The sequence below is a fragment of the Callithrix jacchus genome, chromosome 10 (genome assembly GCF_049354715.1).
Source record: "Callithrix jacchus isolate 240 chromosome 10, calJac240_pri, whole genome shotgun sequence".
NCBI classification, from domain to species: Eukaryota; Metazoa; Chordata; class Mammalia; order Primates; family Cebidae; genus Callithrix; species Callithrix jacchus.
Window position 1 is genome coordinate 123337997 of NC_133511.1, and position 27164 is coordinate 123365160.

At 58.3% G+C, this 27164-nt stretch overlaps 3 protein-coding genes and 1 long non-coding RNA gene across 12 annotated transcripts; 3 read left to right on the forward strand and 1 right to left on the reverse strand.

Annotated features, from left to right (window-relative positions):
- Positions 1-10217, forward strand: KLC2 (kinesin light chain 2). Of its 8 annotated transcripts, none has more exons than XM_078341453.1 (16): positions 1-244; positions 858-1129; positions 3859-4089; positions 4241-4310; positions 4926-5148; positions 5748-5835; positions 5939-6040; positions 6133-6306; positions 6429-6528; positions 7414-7463; positions 7540-7607; positions 8021-8129; positions 8220-8378; positions 8454-8578; positions 8791-8848; positions 9238-10217. In XM_078341453.1, the coding sequence occupies exons 2-16, from the start codon at positions 902-904 to the stop codon at positions 9319-9321; spliced, it is 1869 nt and encodes a 622-aa protein (XP_078197579.1). In that variant the 5' UTR covers positions 1-244; positions 858-901; the 3' UTR covers positions 9322-10217. The 8 variants fall into 8 exon arrangements, with proteins under 8 accessions (XP_078197579.1, XP_078197581.1, XP_035119266.3 ...); XM_078341455.1 differs by having other exon boundaries at positions 891-1129; XM_035263375.3 differs by having other exon boundaries at positions 1-198.
- A 730-nt stretch (positions 10218-10947) lies between these two features.
- On the forward strand, positions 10948-19648 carry RAB1B (RAB1B, member RAS oncogene family). The gene is made up of 6 exons (XM_009008509.5): positions 10948-11019; positions 14037-14109; positions 14389-14484; positions 14596-14691; positions 18562-18693; positions 18784-19648. The coding sequence occupies exons 1-6, from the start codon at positions 11006-11008 to the stop codon at positions 18976-18978; spliced, it is 606 nt and encodes a 201-aa protein (XP_009006757.1). The 5' UTR covers positions 10948-11005; the 3' UTR covers positions 18979-19648.
- Positions 14688-17293, reverse strand: LOC144578186 (uncharacterized). The gene is made up of 3 exons (XR_013523497.1): positions 17156-17293; positions 14972-15054; positions 14688-14823 (listed from the first exon to the last, which is right to left on the reverse strand). It is a non-coding gene; the product is annotated as an uncharacterized LOC144578186 (long non-coding RNA).
- Positions 19649-20873: 1225 nt separating the features above from the next.
- Positions 20874-26817, forward strand: CNIH2 (cornichon family AMPA receptor auxiliary protein 2). Of its 2 annotated transcripts, XM_035263382.3 has the most exons (7): positions 21085-21222; positions 24261-24460; positions 24877-24945; positions 25355-25402; positions 25656-25768; positions 25867-26010; positions 26191-26817. In XM_035263382.3, the coding sequence occupies exons 2-7, from the start codon at positions 24350-24352 to the stop codon at positions 26216-26218; spliced, it is 513 nt and encodes a 170-aa protein (XP_035119273.1). In that variant the 5' UTR covers positions 21085-21222; positions 24261-24349; the 3' UTR covers positions 26219-26817. The 2 variants fall into 2 exon arrangements, with proteins under 2 accessions (XP_035119274.1, XP_035119273.1); XM_035263383.3 differs by lacking the exon at positions 24261-24460 and having other exon boundaries at positions 20874-21222.
- Positions 26818-27164: the final 347 nt, after the last annotated feature.

The window sequence follows — 27164 nt, forward strand, 5'->3', positions numbered from 1 at the left end:
AAGGCAGCAAGCAGTCAGAGAGCTTGTTTCGCCCCCTCCGACGCCGCCGAGGTAGCGGCTTCACCTTTAAGGCGGCGCGGGGGCTGCTGGGAAGTCCGGCGAGATGGAGGCGGCGGGACCGACTCGCGATTTCGGGTCCCGGTGAAGCGGCCGACAGCGGGAGCCGAAGCCGGAGCCGGGCCCGAGCAGCAGGCGCAGGTCGGCGCGGGCCGATCGGGGCGAGAGAGGGGATCAGGCCCTAAAGGTGGGGAGGGGGCTCCGGGTTGGCCTAGGGGAGGGGGTCGTCGTGGGCGCGGCCTTTGGGAGGGTCGGGCCAGCCCTGGGAGGGGGCGCGGTCCTGGGTGTCTCGGGGCTAGGGCTCGGCCTTTTCAGGGGAGGCCTCAGGGCGTTGCGCTGGCCTATAGGAGTGGTACGGCCTGAAGGGCCGCGGCCTCAGCCCCTCTAGCGGGCGGTCCTCCGCAGGGTCGGCCCGTCGTGGGGATGGGCTCCGCGGCTTGGACTGCCTGTTGGGGACGGGGCTGTCCGAGGTGCTGGGCCCGGATCGCCGGAGGGGCCGGGGTCCCCTGCATTGGAGGGAGCTCCCACGATTCCATACCTGTCTTGGTTAGAAGGTCCCCGGGGAAACCCGGACACGGGGCCACCTAACTCGGCCTCAGCCGGGTGGTCTGGGGCCGAAGCAGGGTCCGGCTGCACCGCATTGCGTCTCCCTAGCCCAGACGAGCCGGGCGCGCCCTCTGTAGGCCAAGCGTGGGCACTGTGTGGGCTGTCGGCTGGGGGACCTGGGCACACCGGGGACCCAGGAGTCCGGGGACCGCTTGTGTTTATCTAATCCGGGGTGGACGGCGGTGTGGCCCCAGGCCTGGCACCCGCCTGCCCCCTCGTCCTCACAGACGGCACAACCATGGCCATGATGGTGCTTCCGCGGGAGGAGAAGTTGAGCCAGGATGAGATCGTGCTGGGCACCAAGGCCGTCATCCAGGGACTGGAGACTCTGCGTGGGGAGCATCGTGCCCTGCTGGCTCCTCTGGTTGCGCCTGAGGCCGGTGAAGCCGAGCCTGGCTCGCAGGAGCGCTGCATCCTCCTGCGTCGCTCCCTGGAAGCCATTGAGCTTGGGCTGGGGGAGGCCCAGGTAGGTCAGTCTGGGGTACTGAGGTGGGAGGTCACTGGAGGGATTGAGCCTTTCAGAGGAATCCGGTAATGTAGGAGCAGAATCTGAGCAGGGAACCGTCTGTTTCCTGGAGCCCTATGTTAGGACCCCAGTAAATATCTTTTGAAGAAATAAATGCGCTTCGGCGATCCCAGCCCTGCCCCAAGAGACCGTGATCACCCTCGCCCCCACGCAGAGCCCCATTCCGGGCTCCCCTCAACCTAAGGGAGACTGGATGGCATAAAAGAACAGAAAGAAAATCCTTAAGGAAACACAGCCCCCACCAATTCATTCTTCTGTTCACTCATTAACAGATGAGTTACTTAGTGCCTGTGATGGGCCACTCAGGGTGTTAGGTGGATACAGAGCCCCACAAAATAGACAAGATTCCTGCCCTATTTGGAAAAGAGACAAAAACATACATACAGAAATAATTGGTTGTTATAAATTATGATAAGTTCTACAAAGAAAAGAACAAGATCTTATGATCACTCATAGCAACGAGTCTTATCTATTGGTCAGGTAAGACTTCTATGAGGAAATGACAAATTGAAACCTGAGGGAAGAAAAGAACAAGCCTCCAGGAAAGGGAGGTGGGGGAGAGTTGTGTGTGCAAAGGTCCTGGGGTAGGAAGGAGGTTGTGGTGGGGGGACTGGGAGAAGAACTGTGTGACTGGAGCTTCATGGGAAGGCAGAGAGGGACAGAAGAGGCCTGGGGAGAAACAAGAGCCAGATTGTGGCCTGGTTAGTTTGGGTTTTATTCTCAGGAAATCAGGAAGCCTTTGGAGGGCTTTAAGCAGGCAGGCAATACAGTCTGACTTGAGTTTCTAAAAACTCTCTCTGGCTGAGATGTGGAGAATAAACCTGAGTGGGTCAAGGATGGAATCACTCCGCAATGAGTGGTTAGGAAGCCACTGCTGGAATTAAAATGAGAGCTGGTGCTTGGAATTAAGGGGTGGCTATGACGGTGGAAAAAAGGGATCAGTTCTGGATGTTCTGGAGGCAGGTCCAGCAAGAGCCGGGGGTGGAATAAGGGAGAGAGAGGAGGGGAACATCATTCCCAGGTTTGTGGTTTAAGCAAATTAAGGGAGGAGAGGGCCTGGGTGGATCAGAACTCTGTTTTGGCCCCCTTTAACTGAGGCTGCCAGGGTGACAGGCAGATGGAGATGTCCAGGAGCCACTGGGATGGATGTACAAGGAGTTAGACTTGTTTTATTCCCCTCAGAGCTTGGCTGAGCCCCTGCCTGGCGTGTGAATCCTGGGGAGGTTGTATCATCTTGGTTTCCTTGTCTTTAAAATAGGGATCATGCCATCTGCTGTGTACACTTCCAGGCTGTTGGGGGAATTATTTTTTTAAAGCTAGTGGTTATGGAAACACCTGTCACTTGGGCATTTGCTAACCAACTAGAAAGTGCAGGGTCCCAGACAGCCTGGCCCTCTGCAAGGACATTCACTCCTCTGCCACTTGGCTGTCAGAGGCGGAGAGGACCACTCAGGGGCTCCACATCTGGTGGAGCATATGCACTCTCACAGAGGGCATGGGCATCAAGGCCATGTGTGAAGCCGGAGCAGAGTGGGAGGTGTGACTAGCTGGAGGCACCACTGCAGAAATGACCCTGGACCATGAAGGACCAGGAAAGGGTGAAGGCCCAGAGTAAGGCCAGGTGTGGTGGCTCACGCCTGTAATCCCAGCCCTTTGGGAGGCCCAGGTGGGAGGATTGCTTAAATCCAGGAGTTCTAGATCAGCCTGGGCAACATCATAAGACCCCATGTCTACAAAAAAAAATTTTTTTTTTTTTTTTTTTTTGAGAAGAGTCTCACTCTGTCGCCCAGGCTGGAGTGCAGTGGTGCGATCTCAGCTCACTGCAACCTCCGCCTTCCAGGTTCAAGCGATTCTCCTGCCTCAGCCTCCTAAATAGCCAGGACTAAGGCTTGTGGTGGTGTGCACTCGTAGTCCCAGCTACTCAGGCGGGAAGGACCACTTGAACCTGGAAGGTAGAGGCTGCAGTGAGCTGTGATGGTGCCATAGCCCTTCGGCCTGCGTGACAGAGTGAGACCTTATCTCAAATTAAAAAAGAGAGAGAGAGAGAGAGAGAGAAGGCAGGGTGGAACCTAGGCAGGAAGAGACTAGAAACTCAGGAAAGGAGTTATAGAGGCTGGGGAGAGGGGTGGAGTTTGAGGCCAAGGCTTTTCCTGTCCCTGTGGCTCCTCATGCCAGCTGAGCATTTGGGACACATGCCCCTTCCCTACCTGGGAGCTGCAGAAAGGCAGGGGATGCTGTGGCCCCTTGGCAGAAGTGGGGACAGAGTCTTTGGGTGGCCTTTCAGCCATCTAGCAGAGTTCAGCGGGCAAGTGCTAGCCCTGGGGCAGGGAGCAGTAACCTAGTGGCTGTGGCAGCAGGAGCTTGAGTACAACCCAGGGAGAGATGAAGAGGCTAGGAGCTCAAGGAAAGCACAGCACCCCAACTAGGACTTTTCTGGGGTTCTCCTGATCCCAGAAGGAAGGAATTGGGGACTCCCAAGCCTCCTGGGTTTGGGCCTTGGACTATAGTGTGTTTGGGGCCTTGAGGAGATTCTTCCTTGAGGAGGAGAGAACCCCAAGGTCTGCAGCTTCTCACTGTAGGGTCAGGCCTGGTTCTTCACGAGGCACAGGTTAGAGTCATAAGCGAGGGGATCAGCAGGGCTCCGACCCTTACCTGGGCTGTTTGCACAGGTGATCTTGGCACTGTCGAGCCACCTGGGGGCCGTAGAATCAGAGAAGCAGAAGCTGCGGGCGCAGGTACGGCGCCTGGTGCAGGAGAACCAGTGGCTGCGTGAGGAGCTGGCGGGCACACAGCAGAAGCTGCAGCGCAGTGAGCAAGCTGTGGCCCAGCTCGAGGAGGAGAAGCAGCACCTGCTGTTCATGAGCCAGATCCGCAAGTTGGACGAAGACGCCTCCCCTAATGTGAGCCCCTACCATGGTCACTGTTGCCCAGCAAGGGGGCTTGGGAGCAGGAAGGGGGCAGCATGGAGCAGATTTGGCTCCAACCCAGCCCATGGTCACCTTGGCCGCCCTGTGCTTCCTTCCCTGACGCTCATCCTGTCTTCCTCCCCAGGAGGAGAAGGGGGACGTCCCCAAAGACACTCTGGATGACCTGTTCCCCAATGAGGATGAGCAGAGCACAGGTGCGGATGGGCAGTTCTGGAGTGAGGGAAGGAAAGGTTGTGTGAACTCACAGTCCTTGGGACCGAGTGGCTGCCATGTTCCTTCCTGCCTTACTTCTGCTCATGACATCCTAGTGTTAGAGCTTCAAGAACAGTTGTATGTGCTGCTGCTTCTCACATCCCCCAGTTCTAGGGAGCAGACATCACAGTTAAGAGCTATGGAGTTGCCAGCCTGGCTTCCAGTGCTGCTCTGCCACTAGCTCCTCAGACCCCTGGGAGAGTTATCTTCCTCTCTGTGCCACCTCTGTGGGAGGCACTTGCAGAGCCACACCAGGGCCAGTGCCTGCCTTGCTCAGGTATTGGGCGAGCGTTGGGGCTTCCACTCTGTACACAGGGACACAGGCTCAGAGGTTAGGTGACTTACTGCAGGATACTGAGCCTGACGTACTGGAGCTGGGCCTCTACCCCCTCTTTCTATGGGGTAACTAGACCCACTCTACAAATGGGGAAACTGAGAAAGAGTGCTTAGTGACTTGCCCAGGGCCAGGTGTCAAGTGGCTCAAAGGCACTGCTGGCATGTGCCAGCCCAGCCCAGCGGGCAGATGGTACATCTGACCTCCTGCCCTTGGCCTGCAGCCCCTAGCCCAGGAGGAGGGGATGTGTCTGCTCAGCATGGGGGATACGAGATTCCGGCCCGGCTCCGTACCCTGCACAACCTGGTGATCCAGTATGCCTCACAGGGCCGCTACGAGGTAGCTGTGCCACTCTGCAAGCAGGCACTGGAGGACCTGGAGAAGACCTCAGGCCACGACCATCCTGACGTTGCCACCATGCTGAACATCCTGGCACTGGTCTATCGGTGAGGGCTCCCTCGGGGTGCCCAAATTCTTCTGGAAGGCTCTAGCCCTGGATCACCAACCCTTGGTGCCTGTGTGGGCCAGGACTTGGGCCCCGTCTGCGTGCAGCTGGGCTGCACTAGTAAAACTGCCTAGTGTAGGAGAGAGGCTTGGCCAGAACCTCGGAGGGACTGCACATGAGGACTGCAAGGGTCCTGGGGAGTCCGCATGGCTTCTCCAGGTACCAAGGCTGGAGGAGGAGCTTTGGCAGAAAGTGAGTTTGCCCAACATAAGAGGGATGGAAAAGGTTCCCATGGAAAAAAGCCAGCATGAGCAAAGTCACTGGGACCTGGAGAGCAGGACACGCTAGAGGGGCAGCAGGAGAGCCATGTGGCACCCAGGACACTAGCCACCAGGCAGTCAGTGGGACCCCAGCACTACACACCCCAGTTAATTGTGAGAAAACTGCCCACAGCCCCCAGAGCTCAGAGGGCAGGAGCCAAGCAGGTCTCCCCACACTGTCACTCCTCAGTGAGTACAGGAGTGACCACAGGGATTGAAGGCCACTGGGGAGGGCCTTAAGCTGGAGGACAGCCATGACCATGCTCCTGCCTGCTTCCAGGGACCAGAACAAGTACAAGGAGGCTGCCCACCTGCTCAATGACGCTCTGGCCATCCGGGAGAAGACACTGGGCAAGGACCACCCGGCTGTGAGTGAGGATTGGGTGGGAGGTGGGGGCTGTGCCCCATCCTCTGTAGGTCCCAGAGTCCTGCAGGGCCTGGGTCAAGGAGCTTCCATTCTCCCACCCCTAGGTGGCTGCAACACTAAACAACCTGGCGGTCCTGTATGGCAAGCGGGGCAAGTACAAGGAGGCTGAGCCACTGTGCAAGCGGGCGCTGGAGATCCGGGAGAAGGTGGGAGTAGGCAGGACTGGGCAGGCTGGGGGTCTGGGAGGCAGGGGCCCAGGCAGCCCTGAGCCCAGCCCTGGCTCCCTCTCCCATCCCAGGTCCTGGGCAAGTTTCACCCAGACGTGGCTAAGCAGCTCAGCAATCTGGCCCTGCTATGCCAGAACCAGGGTAAAGCCGAGGAGGTAGAATACTACTACCGGCGGGCACTGGAGATCTATGCTACACGCCTTGGGCCTGATGACCCCAACGTGGCTAAGACCAAGAACAACCTGGTGCCTTGGGGTTGGGAGGGGCTGGAGGATAGGAAGGAGGGAGGGAGGGATGAGGTTGGGGAAGGAGGAGAGAATGGCTTGGCTCCATCCATCCGCTCACTCTCTGGGTCCCCTGCTTCCAGGCTTCCTGCTACCTGAAGCAGGGCAAGTACCAGGATGCAGAGACCTTGTACAAGGAGATCCTCACCCGCGCTCACGAGAAAGAGTTTGGCTCTGTCAATGGTGAGTGCATGGTTGCCATGTGCCTCTGGCCCATTCATCCCAGGCCCGCTCTGCCATCAGCACCCAGGACAAATCCTTCAGCCAGCAGTTCCTCTGGTTGGTCCTGGCTGGTCCCCAGCCTCACCCTCTGCTGGTGCCCAGCTACCTGTGTTCACATTTGCACATGTGAACACACACCCGACTCAGGCAGCCCCCTTGGCCTGCCAGTGCCTCACACACTTTTGGATCCCTTTTCTCCACTGGTGACTCCTGCTAACCTTGAGGGCCTGGCCCCAGCGTCTCCCGCTCTGGGAAACCACCTCTGGCCCTGGATGGCTTGTCATCTCCTGCTCCTGAGTCCCTTGGAGCCTGGCCTGTCATTCAGGCCTATCACATGTCTTGGGCTGTGGCCTGAGGTGTGTAAGGGTCTGTTCTGCTCATCTCTTTGTCCATTAGAGGGTCAGTAGTGTTTTGGGTCTCATTCTTGTTCCTTCATTCAACAAAGCTCAGGCCGGGCGCGGTGGCTCACGCCTGTAATCCCAGCACTTTGGGAGGCCTACGCGGGTGGATCACGAGGTCAAGAGATCGAGACCATCCTGGTCAACATGGTGAAACCCCGTCTCTACTAAAAATACAAAAAATTAGCTGGGCATGGTGGCGCGTGCCTGTAATCCCAGCTACTCAGGAGGCTGAGGCAGGAGAACTGCCTGAACCCAGGAGGCAGAGGTTGCGGTGAGCCGAGATCGTGCCATTGCACTCCAGCCTGGGTAACAAGAGCGAAACTCTGTCTCAAAAAAAAAAAAAAAGCTCAACCCTGGTCCTCCCTCCCCAGACTCCATCCTGTGTCCAGCCCAACCAGGTGAGGCCTATGTGGTAGGCTGGTGACGGTCCCCTTTCTCTCCCCAGGGGACAACAAGCCCATCTGGATGCATGCAGAGGAGCGGGAGGAGAGCAAGGTAGCTCTGTGGGGCAGGGCTGGGCAGGGATGTGCAAACGGGGCCTGGGCTCTCACTTCATGTGACCTTCCTCCAGGATAAGCGCCGGGACAGCGCCCCCTATGGGGAATACGGCAGCTGGTACAAGGCCTGTAAAGTAGACAGGTGAGGGAGGGGTGGGGCTGGGGAGCTGGGCACCCCAAGGCGGGTTCTGCACTCCCTACTCTCATCCCTGACACACCTCTCCTCTGCTGCTCATCTGGCAATGCCCAGCTCACAGGTCACCTATCCCAAGAAGGTGCACTCTCTTAATTCTCAGCCTAATTCTCATGCTCCAGGTCTCCCAGCATTGGGTCCTGGTGACACATCCCATGAGGGACCTGAGGCCAGGTCCCCAGCCCTGGGTTGATTCCCCAGGACGGAAGAGGCTGGGTGGGCCCAGTACGGGGCTTGACATGGGAGAGAATGGATTCTGGCTAGCCCAGTGGTCCCTGCTTCCTCAGGGCCCGTGTGGGCTGGGTACCAGGATAGGCCCTAGGTCTCAGGGAACATGGAGGTTGAGACTGTCCCATCCACAGCCCCACGGTCAACACCACCCTGCGCAGCTTGGGAGCCCTGTACCGGCGCCAGGGCAAACTGGAAGCCGCACACACGCTAGAGGACTGTGCCAGCCGCAATCGGAAGCAGGTGGGGCTCCATGCAGGAACGGGTGGGCAGACACCTGTGTGGCCCTGGGTGTGGCCCAGTCACTGCCTGATGCCCCTGCCCCTCCCTCAGGGTTTGGACCCCGCAAGCCAGACCAAGGTGGTGGAACTGCTGAAAGATGGCAGTAGCGGGCGGGGAGACCACCGTGGCAGCCGAGACGTGGCTGGGGGTGCCGGGCCTCGGTCTGAGTCTGACCTCGAGGAGGCAGGGCCTACACCTGAGTGGAGTGGGGTGAGTTGGGGGACTGGGCCAGGCTGGGAGCCTAGGTGGCCAGTGGGGCCTAGAGGTGAGCCTGTCCACCCACAGGATGGCAGTGGCTCCTTGCGGCGCAGTGGCTCCTTTGGGAAGCTCCGGGATGCCCTGAGGCGCAGCAGCGAGATGCTGGTAAAGAAGCTGCAGGGGGGCAGCCCCCAGGAACCCCCTAACCCCAGGTGAGTCCCCCACCAAGGTGAGCCTCAAGAACCACCCAACAACCCCAGATGAGCCTCTGACCCAGAGTGAGCCCTGCTGACCCCAGGCAACCTCCCCATCCCTCAGGCACCATCACCCACCAGTCTGCTCCTTCCCCAGCTCCACCCTGCTCCCTGCCCTCATCTCCCCTGAGTTCCACCTTGGCAAATCCCAGGCTGTCCTTTTCCCTCAGGATGAAGCGGGCCAGTTCCCTCAACTTCCTCAACAAGAGTGTGGAAGAGCCAGCCCAGGTAGGGGCAGGCAGGCGTGTGGGCACTGGGCAGCATGCATGCTGCCTAGCTTCCCTCCAGCATGCCTCTTCATCCAGCAACAGTTCCAAACTCTTGTCTCAGGCCTACTTTGGGCTGGACAATTGGGAGACATATGAGGAGGAACACAGCCCCTGCCTGTGGGTAGATGTGTAAGCGGCCAGTGCCAACACAGTCACGGAGGAGGGGGTTGGGACTGTCAGGGCACCAGGGCATGGCATTGGGCTGGAACTGCCACTGCCACTGCCTCTGCTCAGCTCAGGGACTCCAGTTGCCTCTGCCCTGCTTCTGCCGGGTAAGGCCCCTTCGGGCCAGGGAGGCACAGACCCGCAGCAGCACAGGGCTGAGCCGCCTGCCCCCTCTGCCCACAGCCTGGAGGCACAGGTCTCTCTGACAGCCGCACTCTCAGCTCCAGCTCGATGGACCTCTCCCGACGAAGCTCCTTGGTGGGCTAATGCTGAAGGGGCAGCCAGTCATCAGAGTGCCCACCTGGCACACACCCCCCCTCACCCCAGCCCTGCGCATGGGCCTGCTGCTTGTCCCGCCTCTCCCTAATGGCCCCTGTCTTTTCTGTTCAATCTCAGGGTAACCTTCTCCCTTGTCATCTCAGCCTGAGCCCTGGAGGCTGGGCCTGCCCACTCCAGCTCGATCCCTTATTTATTCCTTCCAGCAGGGCCCTCTCTTCCCTAGGTTCGTGGTCAGCAGGAGGTGCCGGCTGGAGTCTCCACGATAGACTCAGTGGCCTGGCCTCCCCAAACCCCAGAGCCAAGAACACTAAGCACTCGCCGGCCCTTTGGCACCCTCACCCGCCTTCCCAAGTCAACCCGGCCGTTGCTTCTGTATATAGAGAAATAAGTTATTGGCCGCGCCCCTGCCTTCAGTCCACGGTACTACCTGGGCCTCCCCTGTCCCTCCTCTAGTGGTACCGCCCAGGCCTTAATCACCCCCATTCCGTGCGGTGGTATCTCCCAGGCCCCACATTCTCGGGAGTGGCGCTTCCCAAGGGGGTACCTTGACCTTCTCGCTCTCCTCCTGGGATGCGCCCTACCCCGCCTTCGCCCTGTGCTCCAGGACGGGGGACCTCCCGTAGTCCGTCCTCCCACCGCCGGGCCCTGCCCCGCATCCCGGCCTTATGCACTGCCCCTCCCGCCCGGCCCCGCCCAGGCACGGCCAGACCCTGCCCCGGGTACCGCCCGCCGAGCCATCCTGCCACGCCTACCCCCACGCCTGCAGCTTCTCCTGAGGGGCGGCGACGGTCCCCTGTGGCAGGAGGGGCTGTCCCTGTTGCGGGTGAGGCGGCTGCTCTCTATTTTCAGATGTTGCTCTAGAAATAAAGACGGTTTGAATCCGAGCCGGGCTTGTTTTGAGGCGGAGGTCGGGGGCCCCCAGCGTCTCCATACTGGGTGGAGCCGGGAAGAATCGCGCGTGAGTGGGTTCGCTCACCCGCTGTCCGCGCAGGTGGGCCTAAGTATTCTGCCCCACCTGGGAATGGTGTGGGGACCCCACAAGTCAGGTTTTACCTAAAACCCTCACTTCTGGGATTTTAGAGACGGCGGGCTCTTGTGAGCTTTGCTCCTCACAAAGTTTTGAGTTTCCTGAGTCTCAGATTTTTCATCTATGAAATGCGAGCCATGACACGCGGCTGCGAGTTAGGAGAGGCCAGTACACGAAGAACCCTGGACAAATGAACTTGTGTTAGCCTGTTACTAGCACCCACCTTCTCATTTAATGTTACCAGCGTGGGGGCTGAGAGGGTAAGGATGACTGCCTCCGTCAGACAGATGTGAAACGTGCCAAGCGCAGCTCTATATTGAGCTTTTTAAACACCGACGCGCAGTCAGGCAGTGCTCAAGCCTAGGTGCGTCCACCGTGCAAACTACAAACCCCAGAAGGCAATGCGCCAGCAGTGATGGGAGTGGGCGGGGAGGCGCGGGCTCCCCGACTACGCCTGCGCAGCTGGTTTGAGCAGGAGAACGTGGCCGACTACAAGTTCCGAAAAGCAGCGCGGCGAGGCCCCAGTCTACAATGTTTGCGCCTGCGCATCGCGGGCGGGGCCTCTGGGGCGGAGCGGCCACCATCTTGGAACGGGAGGCGGAGCAGAGCTGACTGGGAGCGACCGAGCGGGCCGCCGCCGCCGCCATGAACCCCGAATAGTGAGTGAGCCCCGCCCGCGCCGTCCGGCGCAGCCTCGATCCCGAGTACGGGGTTGTACGCTTACCGAGGTTGTCTGGCCCGGGTCAGGACTGTGCGGCGCCCCCACATCCGGGTCTCTCTTCCGCTGACCCCCCCCCATTACATCCGGGTTCTGCCCCTCCCCCCAGGGGCCCCAGGACCCCGGCTCAACACCCCGAGTCCTCTCACCCGGAGCCCATACGTGGCGACCCGGAGGTCTCGGGCAGCTCGTGGAGCCCGAGACAGGCCTTATCGGTCAGATGACCCCTCAGTCCTGGTCATTTCAGGCCTCAGTTTCCTCACCTGCTGCCTAAAAACTGTCCGGACGTTTTGGAGCCCGTCTCGACAGTTTCTGGTCTCGGGTTCAGGCTCCGACCCTTTAGGTCGGGCAGTGAATCTCTCTGCCCTCTTCTCCCGAAGCCCGGGTCCTGGGGCTTGCCCAGAAGCTGGCCAACTACGCGGGAGGCCCTGAAGTGCCTCTTGGGTCGTGTCTCCCGCAGGTCCTCTCCTCCGGGGCTGCCTCCTACCCCTTTCCTGGGTCGCGCAGTCCTGTCGCTCCCGGCTGCCCGTCCTTTCCCGCCGTCTCCTCGCTTTTGCTCTGGCCCCCATCGCTACCGTCACACCCCTTCCCTTGGCTGTCACACTGCCTGTGAAGTTTAGATGAATTTGGAATTTGCTCTCCCCCTACCAGTGGGATTCTCTGGTCCTCAAACTCTCCTCAGTCTTGGTCACTCGCCCTGCGGGTAGATGGCCTACATCTCATGCCCAGGACGAATAGTTTTCCCCAAGTATCAGTTATCTTCTTCCTCTTCTGCCACTTCCTTTTTCTCCTCCACATCCAGGTCTCAGGTTTCCTTGGGGAAGGGTGAAGCTCTGACCTGGATTGGGAGGGGAACAGAGAAGGGAACCAGCAGGCTCTCGCAGGGACTTTGGAGTCTGACAAACCTGGTTTGAGCCTTAAAGCGATAAACTGTGTAAGTTAGGGCAAGTCACTTCCCTTCTCTGGCCTCTGGTTTCCTCATTAGTGAACAATGACAGACTGACATCATTGGACTGTTGTGAAGATTAAATGAGATGATGCATTTTAAGTACTTCACACAGGATCAGTCACAAGTTGAAACTCAATAATATTAAATGTGATTACCTTTTACCTCTTTTTTTGAGACAGGGCCTCTCTCTGTCACTCAGGTTGAAGTGCAGTGGTGTGAGCATGGCTCACTGCAACCTCCAACTCTTGGGCTCAAGCAGTCCTCCTTCCTTGGCCTCCTGAGTAGCTGGGAATACAGAGGCACACCACTACATCTGGCAAATTTTTAAATTTTTTGTAGAGACATGGTCTTGATATTTTTCCCAGCCTGGTCTCAAACTCCTGGGCTCAAATGATCCTCGAGCCTCGGCCTCCCAAAGTGTTGGGATTATAGGTGTCAGCCACTGCACCCAGCCTTAAGTACAATTTTCATTGCAACTTGACCACCTCTTCCTGGGGACTTCATAACAGGTTTGTTGTTGTTGTTCAAGAGACAGGGTTGGCCGGACGCAGTGGCTCACACCGGTAATCCCAGCATTTTGGGAAGCTAAGGCGGGTGGATCACAAGGTCAGGATATTGAGACCATCCTGGCCAACATGGTGAAACCCCGTCTCTACTAAAAATACAAAAATTAGCTCCTTTTTTTTGTAAAAAAAAAAAGGGGTGTGGTCGCGTGTGCCTGTAATCCCAGCAACTTGGGAGGCTGAGGCGAGAGAATTGATTGAACCAGGGAGTTAGAGGTTGCAGTGAGCCGAGATCACCCCACTGCACTCCAGAGCAAGACTCTGTCTCAAAAAAAAAAAAAGACAGGGTCTTACTACATCACCCAGGCTGGTCATGCACTCCTGGGCTCCAGGAATCCTCCTGCTTCAGCCTCCCTGGTAGCTGGGACCAGAGGCACATGCCACAGCACCCAGCCATCAGGCTTTTTAAGTGGCTTTTTCACTTAGTAGGTTCTAGGCTGTGCCCTGGCTTCTGCTTCTGAGGCCTCTCCTGCCAAGCTAGGCATACCACAGGGCATGTACTGGGGATTCCCTAAATAGCCCCAACTGGACCAAACCGTGGAGTCTCAGAAATCAGGGTAGTATATCCAGCTCTGTCACCTTGGCAGGTTCTTTCCTTCTCTGTGTCTTGATTTCTTTCTCCATAAAGTGAGAATTTAGACAGCATGCTGAGAGCCCTTTGGGCTAGCTGTTTGTGGAGGGAGGCATCAGCCCTCCCCAACTGGGACTGGTGGGAAGATCTGGTGAGCACCATCGTATTCTAAACCAAGGGATGGCCAGGTGCAGTGGCTCACCCCTGTAATCCCAGCACTTTCAGAGGCCAAGGCAGGTGAATCGATTGAACCCAGGAGTTTGAGACCAGCCTGGGCAACGTAGTGAGATCCTGTCTCAATAAAGAATAGATTAGCCGGGGGCTGGGTATGGTGGCTTATGCCAGTAATCCCAGCAGTTTGGGAGGCTGAGGCAGGTGGATCACCTGAGGTCAGGAGTTGGAGACCAGCCTGGCCAACATGGTGAAACCCCATCTCTATTAAAAATACAAAACTTAGCTAGGCATGGTGGTGGGCACCTGTAATCCCAGCTACTTGGGAGGCTGAGGCAGGAGAATCACTTGAACTCAGCAGGCAGAGGTTGTAGTGAGCCAAGATTGAGCCACTGCGCTCCACCCTGGGCAACAAGAGCGAAACTCCATCTCAAAAAAAATAAAAAAAAGGGTTAGCTTGTAGTCCCAGCTACTTGGGAGGCTGAGATGGGATGATCACTTTGAGCCCAGGAGGTAGAGGCTGCAGTGAGCCGTGATCACTTCAGTGCACTGCAGCCTGGGTAACAGAGTGAGACCTGATCACTAACGAAAGAAATAAACTGAGGGATGCCTTATGGGGTAGGGGGATCCTGTAATTGTGACTCCAGCATGATAGTTGGTGGGCTCCTTGCCTTCCTTCATGCCTTCCCATCCTCTCTCTCCAGTGACTACCTGTTTAAGCTGCTTTTGATTGGCGACTCAGGCGTGGGCAAGTCATGCCTGCTCCTGCGGTTTGCTGTGAGTAAGAAGCCTCCCATACCATCTGCCTGGGGTCCTGACTGGCAGCTAGGGGGAGAAGGGACGACCCAGAGCACAATAATGACAAGATCTGGGAACCAGGGCTGAAACTGTAAGACCTGCCAGCAGCACATCTGCCCTGAATAAGATACAGGGCTGGCCAGCTCGATGCTGGGAACTAGGGCTTGGTGGTTTGGAGACCCAGCTGGGGCAGGGAGCTGGAGGGAGGCTCTCCAAGCCTCAGCTCATTCACTCCATCTCTGGCCCCTGAACTTCCAGGATGACACGTACACAGAGAGCTACATCAGTACCATCGGGGTGGACTTCAAGATTCGAACCATTGAGCTGGATGGCAAAACTATTAAACTTCAGATCGTGAGTGTTGCTCTTCCCAAAACCCCAGTACAGAGGTAACCGCCTTGGGAGGGAAGGGACTCTGGGCGTGGAGCCCCCAGCTGACCTGCTCCTCTGCCTACTATCTCCTAGTGGGACACAGCGGGCCAGGAGCGGTTCCGGACCATCACTTCCAGCTATTACCGGGGGGCTCATGGCATCATCGTGGTGTATGACGTCACTGACCAGGTACTCCCGGACTAGCCTTTCTCAGCTTGGCCTTCTCAGTCTTAGGTCTTTGACTCCTTTTTTCTTCTTCCATCCTGTCTGTCCTGATGCTTCCTGGAAAGGACACTGTACTTGCCTGTTTGCGAGAACTAACTAGGAAAAGGAAAAAAATAGGTGATTGTACTCAGACTCATTTCACAAGGAGGGAAACAGCCACAGACATGGATCCTCCCAGGGCCCTGCTGCAGCATCTTGTCAGGACAAGGGCTCACACCTTCCCTCCCCGCCAAGCCAGACTTACCACCTTATTGTTGGCCTTCTGGGCATGTGGGTATTGTGGGAGTTTAGTCAGCCAGTTGGCTGCTATGCTGGGCCTATGGCTTCCTGTGTGAAGACATGGTGCAGAGGACAATTAGAGAGCCTTACACAAAGAAGCGAGGAGGCTTGAGCTCTGTGAGCAGGTCTAGAAGCCCTGTGTCTCCAGCAGCCGCCAGAAATGGTCCCATGAAACTTACAGTTGACAGAACGTGGCCCAGCCCTCAGATTGCTTCTGATGCTCAGAAAAGGTCTGTTATGTTCCTATCGCACAGGTGAGGAGTTGGGCTCCGGATTGGTGAGGTGACTTGCTGAGGCATAAAGCCTGGATGGCTCATTCCACCTGCTTTGTTTCTTTCTACCAAGTGTTGTTGCTTAACAGGGCCAAGCCCTGGAGATGAGGAGAAGCTTAAATCAGCCCTGGTCTGGGAAGAGTCCCGGTCTGAGGGACAGCTGGGCTCTTTATCTCACCAGGAACTCATGATGTCCCCAGCTCTGGACGAGCTATGGGGAAGCTACATACCTACCACCCAGACAGAGGTTACCAAGGCCCTCCTGACTGCCGTGTCCAGTGACCTCATTTCAGCTGATTGACCTCTCATGGCTTTGAAGTCTATTCTCTTCTCTCTCCTTGAAGAGTGGCCTGGCCCACCTCCCTCATCTCCGGCAGCACTCAATTCTGTATTGTCAGCGGCTCTTAACTGTTTTCCCGGGGCTGCCTCCTGTCACCCATGTTTGCTGCTTCCCAGCTCTGCCCTGGACTCTCCTCCTCGCTCTTCTGCATGGCTGTGGCCACTCTGTATTCTGATACCTGCGTCTAACAGCCGTGGCTGTGGCTTCCCTTCTCTGTCCGTGTCTGACCTGGCACTTTGTGTCTGTGTTAACTCTGAGCTCAGTGATCCCCAGTAAACTAAATGGTGGGGCCTGTGTCTTCCGGATGAGGGCGCTTGGAGAGGCCTTAAGTCACGTGCCACCTCACAGGAAGGGCAAAGCCGGTTTTAGAACTCAGGACTTTTGGCTCCTGAGCACACCCTTTCTCATCCTCCAGCAGCTTCTGCAGAACTCAGATGTCCAACACTAGCCTCACTGTCTCTCTTCAAACCAGCGCCTCTGTCCCCATTTTTAAATTTGTATTTATTTATTTTTTAATTAATTAATTACTTTTTTGAGACGGAGTCTTGTACTATTGCCCAGGTTGTAGTGTAGTGCAATCTCTGCCTCCCAGGTTCAAGCAATTCTGCCTCAGCCTCCCGAGCAGCTGGGACTATAGGCGTGCGCTACCACACCCACCTAATTTTTTTTGTATTTTTAGTGGAGACAGGTTTTTATCATGTTGGCCAGGATGGTCTCGATCTCTTGACCTCATGATCCTCTCGCCTCAGCCTCCCAAAGTGCTGGGAGTACAGGTGTGAGCCACCATGCCCAACAAGTTTTTCTTTATTTATTTTAAGACGTAGGGTCAGCCGGGCACGGTGGCTCACACCTGTAATCCCAGCACTTTGGGAGGTCGAGACGGGTGGAAGACCTGAGGTCTGGAGTTTAGGACTAACCTGACCAACATAGAGAAACCCCGTCTCTACTAAAAATACAAAAAAAAAAAAAATTAGCCAGGCATGGTGGTGCACGCCTGTAGTCCCAGCTACTCATGAGGCTGAGGCAGGAGAATCGCTTGAACCCGGGAGGCAGAGGTTGTGGTGAGCCTCTGGGTTGGGTAATGAGTGAAACTCTGTCTCAAAAAAAAAAAGACATGGGATCTCACTCTGTCACCCCGGCTGCAGTGCAGTGGTGTGATCATAACTCACTGCAGTCTCAACCTCCTGGGCTTAAGGGATCCTCCCACCTCAGCCTCCTGAGTCACTAGGACTACAGGTGTGCGCCACCATGCCCATCTGCATCCCCATCTTTGTGGCACAATCCTTGTCAGCCTGACCAGAAAACTCTTCCCTCCCCCATCCAGTCAGTCTCAAGTCCCCTCTATTCTCTCCCCATCATCTTTCTCAAATCTGTCCCCTCATAATAGCAGTGATGAGGATAATAGCAGCTCTTGCTAATTAAGGACTTGTTATGAGACAAGCCTGCGTTCATTCTCTCATGCTCACTGCAGTCCCTCTGGGAGGTGCTATTTTATAGAAATGAGGAAACTGAGGCTCAGGATGGTCAGGTCACATACCTGAGGTCACACGGTAAATGGCTGAGCCAGGGCTTCACCAGCGGTGGTCTGACTAAATCCTGTGTGCTTCCCTGTCTTGGTGCATGTTCTCTTTCCTGGGTTATTCCAGCCACTTCCCAGCTGGTCTCCATCTTGCTGGTCTGATCTGGCCTCTGCCTCCTGCCAGGACTAGCTTCTCAGACCACAGGTGTGATCCTGCTGCTTTTGGCATAAGAAAATGTCCACTGGCTCCTGGTTGTCCAAGACTTAGCTGGGCTAAGACTGTGCTCTGGCCTCTCCCCACTTTCCCCTTCTCCCTCCCTCCTCCCTCTCCCTCCCTGCTGAGCATCTGCATCCCAGCAGCATTTCACTTCCTCCCATTCCCCAGAGACAGCATGCCCCTCCCATTCTGTGACCGGGCACATGCTAGCTCCCCAGCTGGCACCTCTCCTGCACAAGGCCACTTCCTACCTGTGGGCTTTGGTCTGCTGTTGCTGCCACCTGGAGCAGAGGTGGTCTGGGGACACCCCAGCCCCTGTCTTCTAACCTGTCTTGCCCTTGTGGGTGGCGTGGTCTATTCCTCTACTGTTTCCTGGATGCGTTAGGGCAGGGCCCAGGTTGATTTCCCCCTTTGTCCCGGCACTTAGCCCAGGCCCCAACTTGGAATGTGGCAAGAGGTCGAAGTGAGCCAGTGTGACACCCCAGGCCTCTGGCTCCTAAGGAGGAAAAAGTGGCCCTAGTTTGAGCACTTTCCTGAAACTTCTGTCCTTTGTTTTCTCTTTTTTCTTTTTTTTTTCCTGGTCTCTGAGTACCATTTTTTCTTTTCTCTTCTTTCTTTTCTTTTTTTTTTTTTAAACTTCTGTCCTTTGTGTGTCGGGCAGGGGCAAGCTGCTGGGAGAGTCTGAAGCCAAGTGAGGAGGCTGCTGGTGTCAAAAGTAGGATGAATGTGAGGCTCCTCCCAGGATGCCTGTCTCCTCATGGGCCAGGCCGCCTCCGAGAGGACCCTCAACCCCCACTGTGCTGCAAGTGTTCAAACCTTAAGGGGACTCCCAGGCCACGCTGGGAACCGTGACTCTTGTGGACCTGTTACTCTTCCTGTCTCCCCTCCGCTCTCTCTTTGCTTCCCACATGCAGTTAGGCCTGCAAGTGTCCCAGGGAGAGACAGCTGCAGGGAGCAGAGCAGGCAGGCCCTGAGGTCTGGGCAGCTGTTGAGGTGTTGGGGCAACTGGCAGGCTGCTGGCGCTGTCCTGGGTCTCGGATGGAAGAGGCCGGGAGGAAGGTTCAGCCTGGAGCAGAGGGCTTCCTTTCCATCCCTTTTGCAGGGGCCCGGAGCTGCACCGTTCCCCTCAGAGAAGCTCCTGTTCTCCATGCCTGGGGTAGGGGTAAGAGTTGGAAGCAAAATAACTTTGGACCTTGACCCCCTCTAGGAATCCTATGCCAACGTGAAGCAGTGGCTGCAGGAGATTGACCGCTACGCCAGCGAGAACGTCAATAAGCTCCTGGTGGGCAACAAGAGCGACCTCACCACCAAGAAGGTGGTGGACAACACCACAGCCAAGGTAGCGGGCAGGCCAGGCAGCCTGGGTTGGGGCTGGGGCTGCTGCTCCTCACCTGTTCTCCCCTCCTCTTCTCTCCTCTTCCCTTGCCAGGAGTTTGCAGACTCTCTGGGCATCCCTTTCCTGGAGACGAGTGCCAAGAACGCCACCAATGTCGAGCAGGCGTTCATGACCATGGCTGCTGAGATCAAAAAGAGGATGGGCCCCGGAGCAGCCTCCGGGGGCGAGCGGCCCAATCTCAAGATCGACAGCACCCCTGTAAAGCCGGCGGGTGGCGGCTGTTGCTAGGAGGGGCACATGGAGTGGGACAGGAGAGGGCACCTTCTCCAGATGATGTCCCTAGAGGGGCAGGAGGTGCCTCCCTCTCCCTCTCCTGGGGCATTTGAGTCTGTGGCTTTGGGGTGTCCCGGGCTCCCCATCTCCCTCTGGCCCATCTGCCTGCTGCCCTGAGCCATGGTTCTGTCGGGGTCCTTAAGGGAGGACACCCAGGACCTGTGGCTGGGCAGGGTGGGGGGCCTGCTCTGCTGCTGCCTCTAGGTAACTTTCCAAGATGCCCACCACACACCTTTCTTTGGAATGAGGGCTCTTCTGTCAGTCTCCCACCCCCATGTATGCTGCACTGGGTTTCTCTCCTGCCCCTTCTTTCTTTTCTCCCCCTGCCCAAGAGCTGACTGTCTCCCCAGCCTCTACTGCCCTGGCTGCAGTCAGTGCCCAGGGCCAGGAGTGTGGCCAGGGGGTCCAGGACCTGGGCTGGACCTCAGGACGGGCATGGGGGCCACAGAGGCCCAGCAGCCTACCCTTTCCTCTCCCTACTGCCTCCTCTCCCCTCCCACACTCCCAGCTCAAGCCGTCCAGCTGTGGTGGGGTCTGAGTACATCTAGGGCTGGTGGGTGGGTAGTGGTGCTGGGCCTGTGTCTTGAGCCCGGAGGGAGTCTGCTCCTGCCACCCTCTGCCCTGCCAGAGCCAGGCCTGCCCACTGTGCCCCTTTGTCCCCACTTCAGGCAGAGGCGGAAGGCCCACCGAGCCAGAGGCTGGGCACCAGCCTTAACCCTCACTCTGCCAGCACCTCCCTTTCCCCGAGACAGCACATCTGGCTCACTTTCCCCTCTGTCCCTGGAGCCTGCCAGGGCAGGCCCTCAACCCCTGCCGCTACTTATCCTCTGGGGAATGTGGGTTCCACCCAGGGTTTGGGGGCCTCTCTGCTCACCCCCTCTGTACCCAGGATCCTATCCCCTGTCCTCTGGCCCAGCTGCTTCCTGCAGGAAAGCAAGTTTTTGGTCTCCCTGAGAAGCCATGCCCCTCATGCTGTCTTGCCTGTCCCACCTGTGCCCTACCCTCCAGCTTGTATTTAAGTCCCTGGGCTGCCCCTCGGGGTGCCCCCTGCTCCCAGGTTCCCCTCTGGTGTCCTGTCAGGCATTTTGCAAGGAAAAGCCACTTGGGGAAAGATGGAAAAGGACAAAAAAAAAAAATCAATAAATTTCCATTGGCCCTCGGGTGAGCTGAGGGTTTTTGCAAGGAAGTTGTGGTGGCTGAGTGTGGTCTGTGGTGTAAGCCCAGCTTTAGCGTGGGGGATGCATGGGGGTCCTGGCTTGGTTTCTGCCTCCTAAGCCTGCTGGTTAAAGCCCTTGACCCCGTTTCCTGAGCCCAGGAGAGCTGCTTGTTCTGTGGTCTGTCCCCAAGGGCCCAGCACCGTTCTGTCAGGGAAAGAGGCGGGTGGCCATCAGCGCATACCTGGCGAGCAGCCGCCAACTCCCGCGGGGCACACAGCTGAGGTGTGGGGTCGGGCGGCCATCGAGGGGGCCCCCACTGCACCTGACCCGACCTCCTTCAGGGTCCCCCCCAAACGCCGCTGCACCCATTCAGCCCCTGTCCTGGCTTCTCTGTGGGTCCCGGCCAGGAGCTTGTGCCCACTGCCTCCGACAGTGACAAGTGCCTTGCACTTCAGCCTTTTGCTCTGAGCGCCCGCCCAAAGGGGGGCCCAGTGCGGCAGTGCCGGTGGCTGGAGTGCCGACGCGGGCGGGGTGTCGGGTAGCGGCTGCGTCTACGCGGTCCAGAGAGTGGACGACCGCTGGCTCGTCGGGGCTGGGGGTGGCGCGCGGGCCGACGGGGGGCGCGCGGAGACCCAGCCCCGCCCGAGGCCGCTCGCGCGGCGGCCCCGCCCCCAGCTCCGCCCCGCCGGCTTCGCGGGCTGGAGAGCGAGGGAGCCGCGGGCGAGGGATCGCAGGATGAGCGATCTGGGCCCGGGCAGCCGGCAGCGGACGCGCCCCCCGAGTCCACCGGCCCGCGCCCCGCGTCCCCCACGGCCCCGCGGCCCCGGTCCCGGCCGCGTCGCCCGCTTCCCCCGAGCCCCACGGGCCATGCCCTGCCGGCCCTAAGCGCGGGCCGGGGGGCGTCCCCTTGCGCCCGGGCCCCGCGCTGGCGCCCCCCGGGCCGCCGCCCGGCGCGGGGGCCATGGCGTTCACCTTCGCCGCGTTCTGCTACATGCTCACCCTGGTGCTGTGCGCCTCCCTCATCTTCTTTGTCATCTGGCACGTAAGGCCGGGATGGGGCTGGGGGCGGGGTGGGGGGCAGGGGGCACGCGGAGCGGGAGGGGCCCAAGGCGGGTGGTATCAGAGCCCCGGGGAAACTTGGCGCCCCCTCTTTGCTATCCCCCAACCATCGGCTGGTCGGCTTCGCCCCCATTAACACCCCCGATGGTCGGCTTTCTTCCTGGGGCCCCCCCTTCCTCCGCCGCCCCCGCCTGTCTGTGTGTGTGTGTCAGTCGGTCCCTGACCCCCTCCTCTAACCCCCTCCTCTGCCCCATGCAGCCCGTGGGGTGGGGGTGGAATTCAGGAATTTTTGATCCTTTATCTTCTATGTACACCCCCCTACCATCCAGCCGCCTCCATTAGTCCGTCGGGCAGTTTGTCTGTCTGCTGCCCCCCCCTTGTGGGTTTTTCCAGCCAGCGTGATGGAGCCGGTTGCTATGGCAACTGCATCTGTTTACAGGACCCGCAGATCTCAGAGCCCATTAACCCTTTGCCTTCCCAGCCCCCTTCCTGACCAAGCAGCAGTTGGCTCTCATAAGCTCCCAGAGACCTAGCCCTCACCACCGGCTCACCTTGGGTTTCCCTACCCCTCCTGTTGGGGGCTTCCCAGCCTCCCAGGTTTCCTCTCCATTTTCCAGCTTCCCTCCTCTTCCTGCCCCGCTTCCCTTTTGTCTCACATTCCCCTTGGTCTGTCCCTCACTCTGGCCTAGCCACACCTGGTTCTTCAAAATGTCCATTCCTCATCCTGCATCCGACCCATCACTTCTCCCAGGCTCCCTCTGCCTCCCCTTCTCCCTGGCTCTCCTCCAGGGCCTCCTCTGCCTGGCTCCTTTCCCCTCACTACTGAACTATCCATCAGCCTCCAGCTCAGCATTGGGGGCCCCTGGGCCCACTTTACTGCCCTCCCTCCCCACCCCCACCCAAACCCTGTGCCTCTCTCTGTAATATCCTGCCCAGCTCGGCCCAGGCCAGCTCAGATCGGCATCCTCTGCTCACACCTCCCGCGCACACCTCCCTGACTGTCATTCCTTTTCGGGGGTCCTCTTACCCCTCCATCTCATTTCCCTTAGCTCTTCTCTCTTTCTTCCTGGTGCCTCACCTGCTTCTTTCCCAGGCTCCCCACTTCCTCTCTCCTTTCTCTTCCTGGGACCTGCCGCCTTGCTCCATGGTTCCCTCTGCTTTCTCTTTGCCATCCCCTGCCGCCTTGCTATTTGACATCGGGATTCCATGTACTGACCGAACCCCTACTGCATGAGGAGTGAGCCCGCACAGGCACCTCTGCACGTACCCTAGCTTCAGCCCTGTCACTCCATGGCCCGGCTCTGCCCTCTCTCTGGGTCTTGGTTGCTTTGTCTTTCCTCCCTCCCCCACCACCCTGAGTTACTCTATTTTTCTTTCTGTGGGGTGGAGGCAGGAGGGCTAGGGTTCTAAGAACTGGAGGGAGCTGGGGGCCACAGTTGACCAGCTCTGGGAGGGCTTCTGAAATTCAAGGAGCCCCTTTTTGGGGGCTTCCCATAGCCCCTGTGGTGTCCCTGTCCGCAGGGGATTCTCAGCAGTTTTCCATCCACCACACCTACATTGATGCTTCCCAAAGATGAGCCTCTGGGTGGCTTTGAGGAGTTCAAGGAGGAATGAAACCCAGGCCTTGCCCTTGTGCAGTGCCCAGGCTGGGTTGAAAGGCCCAAGCTTTGAAGAAATGTCTTTGTTCATTCAACAGATATTGATTGAGCGCTTGTGTGAGGCACTGTGTCCACACAACCATTTAGCTGGACGATCTTAGCAAGACATTTGTCCCAAGTCTGGTTCCTTGCTGGCAAAGTGGACCCGTGCACATCAGATGCCTAGTGCGGCCGGCTGGGTGTAGGGGATAGGAGGTGTGGTCCTCTGTCCGCAGCTGCTAAGAACTAGAATCTTACAGGGCAGGACCCCAGATCCCACTCCAGACCCTCAGCCCAGGCCCCAGTGGTTGCTAGGCAACCCTGGTAGTGAGTGACGTGTGTCAGCTGTCACCGTGGGGGATTGTTTGTTCGGGGGGCTGAGTCAGCGCCAGGCAGTCTGGGGGTGGGGTGGGAGGCGCGACGCCTGCTGCCTGCTGGTGGTGCCAGCTCTGGGGCACAGACAGCACCCTTCTGCTCCCTGTGGACCCTGTCGCTGTGTGTGCCAAGTGGCGGCTGCCCAGAGTCAATGGGGAGCTGGGGTGGGGTGGTCCAGATGGCCCCAGCTCCCTCCAGGAAGCCCATGTTCTTTCTCTCTGTGCCGTCTGGGGCCTGGGATGCCTGGGGGTGGTGGGCCTGCTGTTTCATCCTAGGGCTGGAGCTGATGGGAGGGGACCCCAGCAGGCTCCTCTTGTCAGCCCATTTTCCCCAAGTCACCTGTCAGCTCCTCCCAGGCCCATCCCATCATCTCATCAAACACTTGCTCCCCTGGAGAGTTTCCACCTGTAATGACACTACCATCTGCCAGACACTCCCAACACCTGAAGGCACCTTAGGCTTCTCCCTTCGCTTCACGGCCATTCGAACCCTCTGGAGTCGGGCTCCAAAAGAGCTGTATAATCCCATGCATACCTTCCGTCTCCACTACAACTCTACTTACTCAGACCACCGCCAGCCCTGCTCCCAACCCTCCAAACTGTCTTCTTGAGGGTCTGGCCTGAGTATGACACAGTGGTTAGGAATTTTAACTCTGGAGTTACACTGGGTTAGAATCCTGGTTTGCCACTAACCAGCCATGTGGCCTTGGAAAAGTCACTTAACCTATCTCAGCTTCCTCATCTGCAAAACATGAAAATAAAACTAGTACCTAAGTCATTATTAGGTTGTCACAAGCATTAAATGAGTTAATCCACATACCTGCCAGCAGAAGCACCACTGAGATCTCAGCTGTGGCTGTTAGCAAGCTTGGATTCCCTGCCCCACTAATCCTGAGACATGGACCAATCCTAAGACATGGACGTGACCACCCCACTGTGCTGCTGTGTTCCCTTCAATGTGCCCCCTATATTTTTTTGTTAAAGTCCACACTCCTGGTCTGGCCTCACAGGGTGCCCATGTCTGACTCTGCTGGACTTTCCAGCTCCTCTTCCACCATGGCACTGTCCTGCCAGCCCCATGAAACCTGAAGCCTCCTGAATGTCTCACCCTTCTGCCATTGTACCTTCTGCTGCTTGGACTGCACTGCCCCCTTTTGCTCACCAACACCTACTCCTAGTCGAGCCTGCATTCCATCACCCTGCACACAGAGTTAAGCGCCCACTCCTGGTCCTCCCTCTACCCCAAACCCTGATCACCTGGAATGTAGTCATCCCTCTGGGCCTGGGTTCCTCCTGGGCAGGGGCTGTGTCCCCAGCCTCTGGAGCTCCAGTGCTCAGCACAGGGCCAGACCCGGCAAGGTAGACACGAGGCCATGTCTTGGGATGTTTTGGAAGTGGGTGTAGTGGACATGGACCTGAACTGTGCATGCAGATGCTAGGGTTCCCTCTAGACTGTTGTGATGACCTTGGACCAGGCCCTGCCCCTCCCTGGGCCTTGTTTCTCCACCTTTGCAACAAGCTCCACCTGGCCCGGTCCTCTTGTGTAAACTCCCATCCCACGGAAGGACTTGGGGGGATGCCATAAACTGCAGCCCCAACCCTGACGGGCACCCGCCGTCTCCCCAGATCATAGCCTTTGACGAGCTGCGGACCGACTTCAAGAACCCCATCGACCAGGGGAACCCTGCGCGGGCAGTAAGTGATACATGTGCTGTGCCGAGGTGTGTCCGTCCGTCTGTCTTTCCATCTGTCTGGGCTGGGGGTGGGAGACGGGCAGATGGGGGTGGGGTGGGGTGGGGGAGCCGACCGCCTTGCCCCTTCCTCTCTGTCTCCGCCCCCAGCAACACCTGGCGCGGGCTCAGGGCTGAGTTCCTCCTGGCGGGGCGGCTGTTGCCAGGCTCTGGGCCGTTGCCATGGAGACGCGGGTGAAGGCCCCTCCATGGTGACGGTCGCCATGGGGACGGCGCGGCTGCTTCCCGGCCGCGCCGACTGTGCCGCAGAGACCGTTCTGGCGCCCCCTGGCGGCCACATGCAGGGCGGTGGGAGCCGCTCCAGTACCTGCTTCTCTGCCTCCCCCATCGCGGCCTTTTCCTTCCCCCAACAGCGCGAGCGTTTAAAAAACATCGAACGCATCTGCTGCCTCCTGAGAAAGGTCAGTGTCAGGGCTAGGGGCAAGAGGCTCCTAGCGCAGCGCTGCCCCCACTGTGGCCCAGAAGCAGGCCTTCCTCCTCTTTGGGCCTGTCTGATCCACTCTGCTACTTGGGAGGGAGTGGGAAGCCAAAAGCCTTTTAGTCCCCAGAGGTCACGGTGGGTGGGCACCTCCAAACCCCAGCTCCTCTCTGTGCCCTTGAAGCTTGGGTCTGTCCTAGCGCCAAGAGGCTGACCTCTCACCCTCAATCCCCCAGCTGGTGGTCCCAGAATACTCCATCCACGGCCTCTTCTGTCTGATGTTTCTGTGTGCAGCAGAGTGGGTGACCCTGGGCCTCAACATCCCCCTCCTCTTCTACCACCTCTGGAGGTGAGGGTAGCAGCTGCCTTGGGGAGGCTGAGACGGAGAACAGGGGCAGGATGGGGGTGGGAGCCCTGATAGCAGACTCAAGCCCCTGTCTGCCCCAGGTACTTCCACCGTCCTGCAGATGGCTCCGAGGTCATGTATGATGCGGTCTCCATCATGAATGCTGACATCCTCAACTACTGCCAGAAGGAGTCCTGGTGCAAACTTGCCTTCTACCTGCTCTCCTTCTTCTATTACCTGTACAGGTGAGGCCCTGCCCACTGTAGTCGGAACTCAGGGATGTCCTGGCATCATGCTTCCAACCCCAAATTCCTGCCCTTTGCCCTTGAGGGCTGAGGGCAGCCCAGGGTGGGGCCAGGTGGGCAGCTGGGTGGCTGTGTGTGTGCAGCCACACACACTAGGCTCACTGATTCATCTTCCCACAGTATGGTTTATACATTGGTGAGTTTCTAAGGGGGAAGCCGGCCAGGGAGTAAGCCCAGAACGGACCGGACGCCTGTGCACCCCCAGCCCTGCCCCTTGGCCGCAGAGGCCTCAGCCCTGGGGAGGGAGGGGGCACTGGTGCCCCCAGCCTCTCCACACCCCAAACTGCTGCTGCGGGCCCCCCCCCCGCCTTCAGAGCCCTCCCCCTTGGACTAGAGCGGCTGGGCAGAGCTCTAGGGGCAGGGGCTCCCCTGCCAGCCTGTGGGCATGGCAGTCAGTCCTGGAAGGGGCAGGACCTCCAGCCTTGTCCATTTCGGGGTAAACTTGGGCCCTGCCAAGGGGCAGAGCTTGACCCTGGAAATTCTGGGCCACCCCCCTCCACCCCCACCCTGAGGCTCCCCCTGCAGGTGGGGGGGTACCCACACCAGGAATGAGCAGGCTCAGCAGGGGGGCAGCCCCACCCCTAGTCTGCCCTCCCCTCTCCCCCAGGCTCTTTCTCCAGCCCTGTCTCCATTTGCCCCAAACTCAGCCCACCTTGTCTCTTGGACCTATTTTCTATGTCGCCTGGAGGAGTCCGGCACCCCCTCCCCGGCCATTTGTGACAAAACATGAATAAACTACTGCAAATATATGGGCCCCAGTTCTGTTCCTGGAAAGCTTGAAGAGGAGATGGGGGCTGGTTCAGGGGACTGTATAGGGGACAGCCCTAAGCTGAATCCTCAGCCTGGCTCATCTCATCCTACTAGCTCACAGACCCTGCTGAAGCCCTCCCCGCCCACTGCCCAGGGGGATCAGAGGCCTTCTGGGTTCCCTCAGCAGCCTCCTTCCATCTTCTCTTTCCCATCTGAGGCTGCTGAAAGTAGCAAGGTCACCAAAGTCATGAAGCCCTCCCTGGGTCCACCTTCTTTCTAGACAGCCCCAAGCCCAGCCCCTTGGGCAATGCAGAGGCCCAGAGGTATGTACCTCCCCATCAGGC